An 11,044-nucleotide genomic window follows, 5' to 3' on the forward strand; every position below is an offset into this window, starting at 1 on the left:
ACTTTAATGTCTCAATTTATCAAAGAATGGACGAAATCTGAATTATCACAAAAAAGTTGCTCACAAACAATGGCTATGAGTTTGCTTTAGCTATCAATTTGTCAACATAAATCACTAAATCTTCAATGTATGTGAGACATATAGAAGAAAAAGGGATGTAGAGATTTCCTTGCATTACGACAACTAGATAACAAGGTCAGAAAAAAGTTTTAACAAACAAAATACAGAGGAAGAGGGAAGTAGGTCAGTTACACTAGCTTAACTTTGACAACCGTAATATGCAGATGTGCTGTTAAATTTTTTTTTTTTTAAATATGTGTCTTTTTTGTAATGTTGAATCTTGATATACCAGTGGAGCTGCTGTCAGTCAGTTGTTATGGCAAGGGTTGGGCGAAATAGAAAATGCAAAAAAAGAAGCGTATGAACGGTTTTGAGTTGTTCTTCAATGTTTTTTCTGTGTTATTTTTCACGTTGCTGTGTGAAGCCGCACTGAATTAATAATACCAACATCTCCGAGTTTCATAATGATGACGGATTTGTTACACAGCGGCAAAGTGGCTGCGCAAAAAAATTGTCTTCTTGCCCTTCAGCGTTGCGCGAAATTTCCAATATGAGGGAAAGCCTGTGAAGATTAAAGATTCTTGTACTGGAAGAAGGGGATTAAAATCAATCATTAAACAAGAGTTATCCCACTACTGACGTTAAAATGTTACATTTTATTTTCTAAATACAGAAAATTCAAATAAACACTAGAAAAAATGACAAGAAATGGTGTCAAACTGCTGATACTTTCGGTACTCTGCACTTCAACTATAAACAATAGTGTAGCAGAAAACATAAACAGTCACAGGAGCAACTTTATTATCAGTTGTTCTCTGGCGTATTCATCCAGGACACACTGATCTCCTAGATAATGATTGAAACTCTGCGGTTATACCAGCTTTCAGCCTACTAGACTGATTACACATGAATGGCTTTGACACTTCTTGATTTTCATCGAGTGCCAGTAAATAAAGAAGAACAATAAGGCTGACTGTGCTGCGGTTTGCCCGCTGCACCCACACCGCAGCCAACATGCACGCAGTTATTGAAATGAGAAGGGGAAGGGAAGTGGCTCTTTGTTCGGAGATACAGCAGCAGATCAAACACAAACACGATAGTCCTCTTTGAAAATGGTTTATGCCAAACTGATGTTCCACTAAAACAGGACAAAAATGTGCTTTCACTATCTGTGGCTTCTTAAAGGTAAAGGGAAAAAGCAAATTATATTTCTATATAGTTAAGCAGGGTGACTTTTTTATTTACTATTTGATTAAAACAAGTAGGTTACTGAGTAATTTCTGGTCATAAAATGTGATAGAATAGCAGGTCAATCAATCACTGATAAAGAAAAGCATGACCACAGCATGATGCTGCCACCGCCATGTGGAGGGTATTCATTTAGTCAACATCTGACCAGGTCACCTTCTTTTTTTAAAGGTCTTTTTGACTCTAGTGGCCTTTATTTGAAAGTAGTTGGACAGGTAACAGGGTAATGAGAGAGGGTAAAGACATGTAGCAAATGTTGCCAGGCCAGGAATCGAACCTGCAACCACTGCCATGAAGACTAAGGCCTCAATATGTGGGTTGTGCTCTGCCCCCCCAGGGCACCTTCTTATTATTTAGAGGATTTTGTACGCTTTATCAACACAAACTAGATAATTTTATAATGGAAAGCAAGTAAAGTCTTTTTGGGTATGGACTTTGACTAGGCCATTCTAACATATAAATATGCTTTGATACGAATCACTCCACTGAAACTCTCTCTTATTTTATTTAATTTCTTCATTTCACCTCTGACTAGCTTCCTTGTTCCTAAAGAAAACCCATCACCACAGCATGATGCTGCCATCACCATGTTCCACTCATTGCATAAAGGACAAAATTTACATCTACATTCTTTTCTCTTTTTTTTAATCTCATCTCACCAGAACACCTTCGGTCATGTGTTTGCTGTGTCCTTTACTGGGACAAACCAGTAGATATGACTGTGTTTCAGCAATTAATACCCATAAAGCACTTTTTTCCCCCAAGTTTGTAGAGTTTAATGAGCTGTGACGACTAGATGGGATTGTCCCTGCTCTTATTTTACTTAATTTCATCAGCTTGATAATAGTCCAGCTTTCGAAATATTCAATGTGACATGGTGTGTAATTAAGGGGATTTACTAACTGCTTGCTATTTCAGTGTCTTTATAACCTAACAATATTTTTTTTAACTTAAACTGTATGTATATCCATATATCTATATATATAGATATATATCTAGATAGACAGTATTCTGATTTTATATTAAAGTATTATTCCATATTATAAAATATAAGATGTTTAATTATTTATATTAAGTACATAAATGTAGTTTTATTGTATACAATATTTTATATGATTGCAAATTACCATATTATAATATCTACAAAATATTACAATTTCATAATGATAGTATATTATAAAATCATAATTTCATTGATGCAATATTATAAATTTATTCTTGAAATATTACTTTATTCTCATTTTATGACTTAAGTCTCGTAACATTAATTTATTGTCGTTATTCTATAACTTTATTATCATAACTTTATTTTTGTAATTTTACTGTTTTATTTTTTTATATGTATAAAATCCTTCATATATAATTATCTGCTGGAAAAACGAAGTGTATTCATCCTCCTTCACAGGGGTAGGAAGGAAAATGGTACACAAGTGCTAATAATCAACACATTCTTAATCAATAATCTGTAACTATTGCAACCTCTGTAGAAGTAAGAGTTGGGCATTTTCCTACACTGGACAATGAAGTCCATCAAACCACAAACAGACGTCCAGAGAAGCATAAAAAGCTCAGAAAAAGAACCGACAACAAATCTAATTTAAACTGCCAAAGATCCAAACTCTGCAGCAACAAAAGGTGAAGGTGGCCCAGTCAAAGTCCAGATCTAAAACTGAGTGAAACAGAGAAGCAGGACCTCAAAACAGTTAACGAATGTCCACAAAATGAACTGTTGCTAAAGCATCCTGTGTTTACGGACTTTGACTTAATGATTTCATCTCTGGAGGAAATGACATTATCTCATGTTTCCTCTTACAAACGTCATATGGGTCACATCTGAACAGGCAGCACAAATAGCTGTAAACAAATGTTGGTTTGCATAAAAATATGAAAAAATACAGCAATTGTTTTTTGAACAATGGTTAATATGACATCATTCCAATGGAAGAAGCTGTAACTTTTAACAGTTATAAATAAATGCCTTTTTACAGAAAAATGCAGTAAATTTACAAAACAGAGTTCTTAAAACAATATAATATTATTCAAATTGAACAAGTAGTCATGAATGTGAAATACAGCAAATTTGTAAAATGTTCTCAAACGAAAGGTTTTTTGCTAATAAAGTGTAAAATTTGTTTTTTTTTAGTTGAGTAGAACATCTGAACAATAGATTACACACGTTTTCAATAAAATGAGTTGTATAAAAAGCTTCAAATAAATGCTTTTTTGCAAAAAATGCAGTAAAATACAACAAAATCAAGTAAAATACAAAAAAATATGTTTGAAATTCAGTATTATGTTTCAGATAGGTGGGATATTAGAACGAAAGGTGATATGATATTAAAGAAAGTAACCAAACATGAGTTTCAGCTGCAGGCTGACAGCTTGTGGTCTCTAATTTATGGAGCTTCACCTTGAATGGGAGCAGGGAAAGATGGAGTGGGAGAGGGGGAAAAAGGTTTGTGGTTCTTTGTTTTTATCAGCCTGCTGCACCGGCAGGAAACACACGTCTAAATACACACACACACACACACACACGCATACACACACAGGTCTGCATCTTCCAGACAACACGGTCATTTCCTGTGACACTGTGTATTTATTGCTTAAAGTTAACAGAAAAACAACAGCTTTAAGAGTGAAAATCTCAACATTTATTAATATAAATCCCTTCACATTTTTGTGAAGCAATGCAGGGAAAGCTGATTATGTAACCTTTTATTCACGCATTAAAGCATGCGTGTCCGACTCTTTTGTCTGAGCGGTGTGTGCCGCGAAGCGCTCTGGGCCGAAAGGGGAACTTCAGGAACGAGTCAGTTGATATTTAAAACTGGAGCCGAGAGATAAATTAACTTCTCAAAAAAAGGATTGTTTATTTGAACAGCAGGACGGACTCTGTTGGGCAAAGAAAGGCACGAGTCGGCTCTGCAGTAGTCAGAGCAGCATTAAACATTAACTTATACAATCACGACCAGAAGTGTTTATAGTGTTCAGGTGAATTAGGTGTTTAATTGGTCTTGACTTTTATTGCCTCATTTTCTGCCTAAGCGCTGCAGGTTGATGTCGAAAGCAGCTTGTTGTGTAAAATAAAGTTGATAACTGAAAAATCCACATATTTGAAGGAAACCCAAGAAACTATGAGAAACTCTGAACCTTAACCTGCAGCTTTAAACACAGATGTGTATATTAGATATATGTCAAGCACCCAGTATGCAAATTCTTTGGTCAGGCTGCAAATTGGTGGTATTCCTGGCTTAAGAGCTTTTTGTTATTTGTAGATTGTGATCTTGGCAATCCAGGGGGGAACGAGATGCTCAGCAATATCTGTGCTACCAGGAAAGAAGAAGCGTGCGACATTAACACATTTAAATTGACCTGCCGCTCTGCCCATTAATGTGGCGGAGGTGCTGGAGTTCTGCGTCACGTATATATACCTGTGCAAGATGAGTACCTGCACCATTCGCTTTATTAGGACAGAAATGGCCTCCTCTGAGGGAAACACTCCAACCTATAAGATGGTGAGTTGTAAGAATCCTTTACAATCGCAACCAGGATGGTCATTTACTAAACCTTTTTTCTGTTTTAACCCTGATTCCTCTGTTTTTTCCCAGACGTCTTTAGATCCTGAGATCAACCAACACTTTCAGGATGCAATAGATGTGATCCAGCAGCATTCACACAATGCATACTACAGTCCAGGTACATCTTGTTACATCTCGAGAGATCGAAAACATGTTCGACAAATACAATTTTACATTTTATTTCTCTTCCAGAGTGCAAGTATTTCGAGACGCTGAGCAGCCAGCCGTCGTCTCTGCAGGTTCAGATGTCCTACCACGTCTTTGCACACCAATCTGACATCCCGGCTGTAGGATACGACTGGAGCGAAACAACTGTAGTTAAATTTTTACATTAAATCTTGAATCTCTTAGCAGCACTCCTGGCCTCAGGTCATCCCCCCCGACGTCTCGTTGAGCCACTCGGTGCCGAACGATTCGCCGCATTTCTACCCCATCGTCCCACCACAGAGGAACAGCAAAGGTGATTTCATTTTAAGGTTTTTAATCTGCAAAAACACAAAATCTCACCAAGGATTTTGTGAAATTCCTAAAATGTTTTAGGCAAAACAAAGAAATAAATGCTTTTTTATTGACTAAATCATCTTTTGGAAAGAAAGAAGTAGTGATTTTTTTTTTCTTTTTCCAAAATCCCTTTAGGGGATTATTTTATAAAAGTGACATTTTTTCTTCTAGTTTCTATCTTTGCAGAAAACTAACTTACAAGTAACATTTAAGCCAGATATAGGAGCTTGTTTAATGTAAATAATTCCTTAAAACTAATAAAAAAGTGATATTTCCACTGGCTGATTATTTAACTTAAAATAAAACAATTAATCTGCCAGTGGAATTAGCACTTTTTCATCAGTTTTAAGGAATTATTTATTTAAAGCAACCTGCTATATCTTATTGAAAAGTTACTTCTCAGTCAGTTTTGACTTATTTCAAGAACCTTTTCAGCAAGAAATATGAGCTTGTTTTAAGTGAATAATTCCTTAATACTGAATAACAAGTATTAGTCTCATAAACTGCCAATGGAACAAGAACTTTTTAATCAATATTAAGGAATTATTCACTTAAAACAAGCTCCTATGTCTTACTGGAAAACTATTTTAAGTTAGTTTAGTCCTTTTTAAGTGTACTAAGTTAGATGAACTAGACACTGTTAAGATTTAGCGGTTTTGCACTGTAAGAGAGCAACTTTTGATGTTTAATCAGCACTAAATAGGTGTAAAATCCATGTTGGCAGGACGTAAAAAGCTCAGGTTGTACGAGTATCTCCACGAAGCCCTGAACGATCCCAGCATGGGCGACTCGATACAGTGGACGGACAGCAGCAACGGCACGTTCCACTTCATCTCCAAGAACAAAGAGAAGCTGGCTGAGTGTTGGGGCCAGCGCAAGGGCAACCGCAAAACTATGACCTACCAGAAGATGGCAAGAGCCCTGAGGAACTACAGCCGCACCGGCGAGATCGTCAAAGTGCGCCGCAAGCTCACCTACCAGTTCAACCCAGACATCCTGCACAGGCTCGGCTCGGCGCAGGTACCCATGCACCTGCAGGCCCCGTCTGCACAGGACGACGCCCACAGTCGGCAGGAAAGCCCCTCCGAGCAGAGCTACCCCGGGTCAGCAGCGGACTGGCACGGCTGGTACGCACACTACCAGCTTCAGGAAGACTACGACCTGGCGGCGAGCTTCACCTCACACAGCTCAGCCAAACTGTGAGCCAACAGGCAGCAGATCCTGAAAACGTTCCTCATTTGGAGGGATTCTTTAAAAGACTTTCGTCTGTATGTTGCATCTAAATATTCTCTGGATGATGAGCTGAAAGCAGCACGCGATGTGGTCCGGTTATTTCAACAGTTTCTGTAAATAATCTGTAAATATTGTCAAAAGTGATGTTGAAATTGAAGTAAAAGATTATGTTCTCGTTTTGATATGAGTCCTTATTTTGAAGCCTTTTTGATCTGAGTTTTTTGAAGAAACATGCATTTTTCTCTCAAAACTGTTGTGATAACTGTTTATATTTTATTCAATATTTTGTTTATTTCCACAGTTATACAACTTTAGTCATAGTATAACAACTCTAGCTATGAAAGCTCTGTTAATGCAAACACAGCTTGCATAAACAGCTCTGTTTATGCAAGTTATGAATCACTGTAAAGCGTATATTGTATTATTATTAAACTGACTTTTTAACATTTCCAGTGGCATTTAATAAAATCACCTAACAGGAGATCAGATAACGAGATTATGTATAGATCTCCTACAGGGCATCAAACCATCACTGTTAAATAATAAAAATAAGCTTAACTTCTATATAATTTGAACTCTTAAGTTTTAACTTGTACTGAAAACTTTTCAAAATGTTTAAAAATGTTGAAAATATGAAAAATTAAGCCTAAAATATCTAAAACTGGATTAAATGTATTAGAATTTGACCATTTATGAAGAAGCTGATTTTTTTGTAACAACTATTTGTTGATGAAAACATTTTGATTGTTTCAATAAATGTTTTACATTTGGAAAAAAAACCTGCATCCCTATGTTTCTTTCGGACTTTCAGTTATTTTTAAGCTTTTCATCTGTGATGAATTATTACAAAAGCCACAGAGTAAATAAAAACTCAGACTATTCCTGAGAAAAAATATCTAATTTGACAATTAGAATAGAATAAAAAATATGTATTTTAAATGTTTTAATAAATGTTCTACATTTGCAACAACAAAAAAACTGCATTGCTGCGTTTTCTTCCTCCATGAATGAATTATTACAACAGAAAACACAAAAATTTAGACACATCCTGAGGAAAAGTGTTTTTTTTCCCTGAAATCGGAGCGCTGCGTTAAGGCTGCCTCCCGTTCTGGGTCTTATCTGCTGCAGCGGGGAGGATGTGGTCAGTGTCGGTGAGCTGCCTGGTGGCGCAGTCGGGGGGCTTTGTGGGATCGTTGGTCATTGTTTCAGGGAGTTCAGGCTCCACAAGACGTTTGGTGATGTGCTAACATGGGAGGGTATAAGAAGGGCTGCGCGTCTCAGAGTCATCTGGGTGAAACTGCAAAAAGACTGAGCGACCGCAGATATTCGTCGGTGATGGTAAAGAGCACACAAGCTTCACTTTAACTGCATTAATATTATTTTAAAAACTGTATCAAAATTCTTTCCAGGACAATCAGTCTGACTTGGAAGTGATTTTAGAGTTTCTCGAGGAATACTACAGACAAAGTATTCCAGAAAATGGTACGAAAAGCAACTACAGGTTGATTTTATTTCCTAATTTTAATTGAGTTTGTTTTTAATTTTTTGTTTTTGTTTGATTTTTTAGCAGAGAAGGAATCTTTTGGTTTAGGTGAGCCTGTGCATGGAGGAGATGTGGCTTTGGATCAAACCTGTGATGAAAGCTGGGCATACCATGATGCATCTGTAAGCACACAAACACACACACGCACACACACACACACCACACACACACACCACACACACACACACACACACACACACACACACACACACACACACATGAACACACACACACACACATGACACACACACACACACACACACACACACACACACACACACACACACACACACACATGAACACACATGTTTGTTTCCCCGTTAATGTTCTACAAATTAAAGTAACTATGAAGCCTTTTCACTGGCACCTAAATATGACATGAATAAAATGTTAATTTAGTTAGTAATTTAATTTAAAAATGGACATTCATGTGTAGAGCCACCATGAATTTATGAAAACCAAAAATCTGAATATTACATTAAAAAATTATTTTTTAAAACAGAAATCTTACGTAATAAAAATCAGTCTTAAGATGGATGATTTTTTTCCTGATTTTATCTCAGGAAAATAAAATTCCTGAAATATTGTTCAGATGTTCAAAGCACAGCTTTTTTTGTATTTATTTTAGGTGGAAGTAATTTTTGCTTTTAATTCAGAAAGCCTTCAAGTCTGGAGGAAAAGTGGAGAAATGCAGAAGTTGTCATTGGCTTTGTTTCCATTACAAATGTGCCTAGATTTAGCAAACGCAAGTTTGAGTTTTCAGTGGTTGTAGAACTAACAGGCATAAATAAATAAATTAAATACATCAGTCTTTTGTAAGGAAGCTATGCAGGCTGCACGTTTTGAACCAAATTCATTTTCTTCTCTGACTCCATCAAAGGACGTCAAACCTGTATTTCAGACCTTCCTAAACCATGATGCCCAAGCCATCTATGGCCAAAGCACAACAGCGACATTGTCTGAGTGTGGGTCAGTGCCAAACTCTGTCGCTGAGAGACAATCATCCAAACACCCAGCCGCTGCAGCAGGGAGGGGTGAGTTCTCCTTTTTTCTGGTCATTAGACACTGTTATTGTCACAGTTGCTATTAGCCTGGGGGAAATAATACCAAGAGAGCAAATAAGAGACCTGCCCTTTACTGTAAAACACAATGGAGCTGTGCTTGGCTTAGCGCACTAACTTATTTTACATATCTATCAGATAACCACAGTGTTTACAAGTCTGGCCTCTGACATACAGATCTATTATCTCTTTAGAGATTTTCTGGGAATGGATGTGGTTGAGGGAATGATTAACTGTAACCAGCATTAACTGCTGTGAATTTCATATTGAACATCTCCCTTTCAAATCCCCTTCCATCACATGTGCCACTCACGGTTTGCTCAACACCTGCAGGCAGAAGGCTGCGGCTCTTCCACTTCCTGTTTGAGATGCTGCAGGACCCGAGCATGGCCCACTGCCTGTCCTGGGCGCCGGCGCCGCCCGGCGTGTTCAGCTTCTCCTCCAGGAATAAGGACCAGGTGGCGGCGCTCTGGGGTCAGAGAAAGGGCAACAAGAGGCCCATGACGTACCAGAAGATGTCCCGCGCTCTGAGGAACTATGCCCGATCGGGTCACATCTTCAAGGTGAAGAAAAAACTCACCTACCAGTTCAGCCGGGACACGCTGATATCACTGCAGAAGGGTCACAGAGGAGATCCGTAGATCTATACTGCAAACTCTCTCTTTTCACATTTTACTGTGGTGTAAATACAGAACTAAATAAAAACTTGCTGTTACGTTACATTTGTAGTTTAAGGACACTTTGCTGTAATTCCTCTCAAACAAAGATGCACACAACTAACGTTAGTGTAAAGGAGCAGTTCTTTCTCTAGAAATTACTTATAATTACTTTAAATATGTTGTGTATTTTCTAAATTATACACACTGGCTCAGATATTTACAACAACACAATCTTAGTTTGCATTGCAAATATCTTAGTAAACTTGAAATAACATCCAACTAACTTACAAATAACTTTTCAGCAAGATATATGAGCTTGTTTTAAGTAGATAATTCCTTAATATTGATGAAAATAATTATAATGTCTTATTTTAAGTTAAATATTTTGGGGGTGGAACTTGTACTTTTTCATGAATGTTAAAGAATTACTGACTCAAAAGAAACTCTTATCTTTTTGAAAAGTTACTTATAAGTTAATTTTGTCTTATTTTAAGTGGGCTAGTATATCTGCACTAGAATAAGTAGAAATACAAACATAAAATTTTATTTTTGGTCAACTATTTTAGTTCACTTGAAATAAGACAAAATTAACTTACAAGTAACTTCCTAGTAACTTTCTAGTTACTTGTAAGTTAATGACAAGTAAATTATTTCTTAATCTTAAAGTGCTAATTCCACTGTCAAATTATTTCACTTATAATAAGACATTTTCTCATGTTATGTTAAGTTAAATAATCTGCCAATGAACTAGTAAATTTTCAACAGTATTAAGAAATTATTGACTTAAAACAAGCTCATATCTTGCATTAGAAATTAGACAAAATATATTTGGTAGGATTTTGTGTTATAAAATTGGGAAGCCCGGGTTCTTTAAATTAAACAAAAAATTTTGCTTGAGACATCATTAATTTAAGAATATTAATAAATTGAGGTCATCAAAGGTCAACGAGCGCATTTAGATTTACAAACTAAAACAATCAAATCTGTTGCACTGCAAAAGCTCAAAATACAACCAAGTATTTTTCGTCTAGTTTCTTGTCCAAATATCTTAGTACACCTTAAATAAGACAAAATTAATGCAGAAGCAACTTTTCAGCAAGAAAAGGGAGATTGATTCAAGTCAATAAATTCTTAAAATTGATGACAAAGTACTGGTACTGG

The 11,044-nt window shown here is 36.5% G+C and overlaps 2 protein-coding genes across 3 annotated transcripts; both read left to right on the top strand.

The window, feature by feature from the left end:
• Positions 1–4,748: 4,748 nt before the first annotated feature.
• Positions 4,749–7,315, top strand: spic (Spi-C transcription factor (Spi-1/PU.1 related)). Of its 2 annotated transcripts, none has more exons than XM_055026370.1 (5): positions 4,749–4,823; positions 4,917–5,004; positions 5,079–5,200; positions 5,238–5,346; positions 6,112–7,315. In XM_055026370.1, exons 1-5 carry the CDS (start codon positions 4,749–4,751, stop codon positions 6,588–6,590), a joined length of 873 nt encoding a protein of 290 aa, XP_054882345.1. In that variant the 3' UTR covers positions 6,591–7,315. The 2 variants fall into 2 exon arrangements, with proteins under 2 accessions (XP_054882345.1, XP_054882346.1); XM_055026371.1 differs by having other exon boundaries at positions 4,758–4,823; positions 5,241–5,346.
• A 553-nt stretch (positions 7,316–7,868) lies between these two features.
• Positions 7,869–9,865, top strand: spi2 (Spi-2 proto-oncogene). Its single transcript, XM_055026359.1, has 5 exons — positions 7,869–7,958; positions 8,030–8,102; positions 8,188–8,285; positions 9,044–9,197; positions 9,558–9,865. The coding sequence occupies exons 1-5, from the start codon at positions 7,869–7,871 to the stop codon at positions 9,863–9,865; spliced, it is 723 nt and encodes a 240-aa protein (XP_054882334.1).
• Positions 9,866–11,044: the final 1,179 nt, after the last annotated feature.

Source organism: Poeciliopsis prolifica, unplaced genomic scaffold (genome assembly GCF_027474105.1).
Source record: "Poeciliopsis prolifica strain line A6 unplaced genomic scaffold, Auburn_PproV2 SCAFFOLD197, whole genome shotgun sequence".
Taxonomy (NCBI): domain Eukaryota; kingdom Metazoa; phylum Chordata; class Actinopteri; order Cyprinodontiformes; family Poeciliidae; genus Poeciliopsis; species Poeciliopsis prolifica.

What these genes read in the sequence shown, in the direction of transcription:
- spic (XM_055026370.1), top strand. Translation starts at nt 4,749, where the DNA reads ATGAGTACCTGCACCATTCGCTTTATTAGGACAGAAATGGCCTCCTCT. An exon ending in CAATGCATACTACAGTCCAG is followed by an intron (nt 5,005 to 5,078) that starts GTACATCTTGTT and finishes TTTCTCTTCCAG; the next exon opens with AGTGCAAGTATTTCGAGACG. An exon ending in ACGACTGGAGCGAAACAACT is followed by an intron (nt 5,201 to 5,237) that starts GTAGTTAAATTT and finishes TGAATCTCTTAG; the next exon opens with CAGCACTCCTGGCCTCAGGT.
- spi2 (XM_055026359.1), top strand. Translation starts at nt 7,869, where the DNA reads ATGGGAGGGTATAAGAAGGGCTGCGCGTCTCAGAGTCATCTGGGTGAA. An exon ending in ACAAAGTATTCCAGAAAATG is followed by an intron (nt 8,103 to 8,187) that starts GTACGAAAAGCA and finishes TTGATTTTTTAG; the next exon opens with CAGAGAAGGAATCTTTTGGT. An exon ending in AGCCGCTGCAGCAGGGAGGG is followed by an intron (nt 9,198 to 9,557) that starts GTGAGTTCTCCT and finishes CAACACCTGCAG; the next exon opens with GCAGAAGGCTGCGGCTCTTC.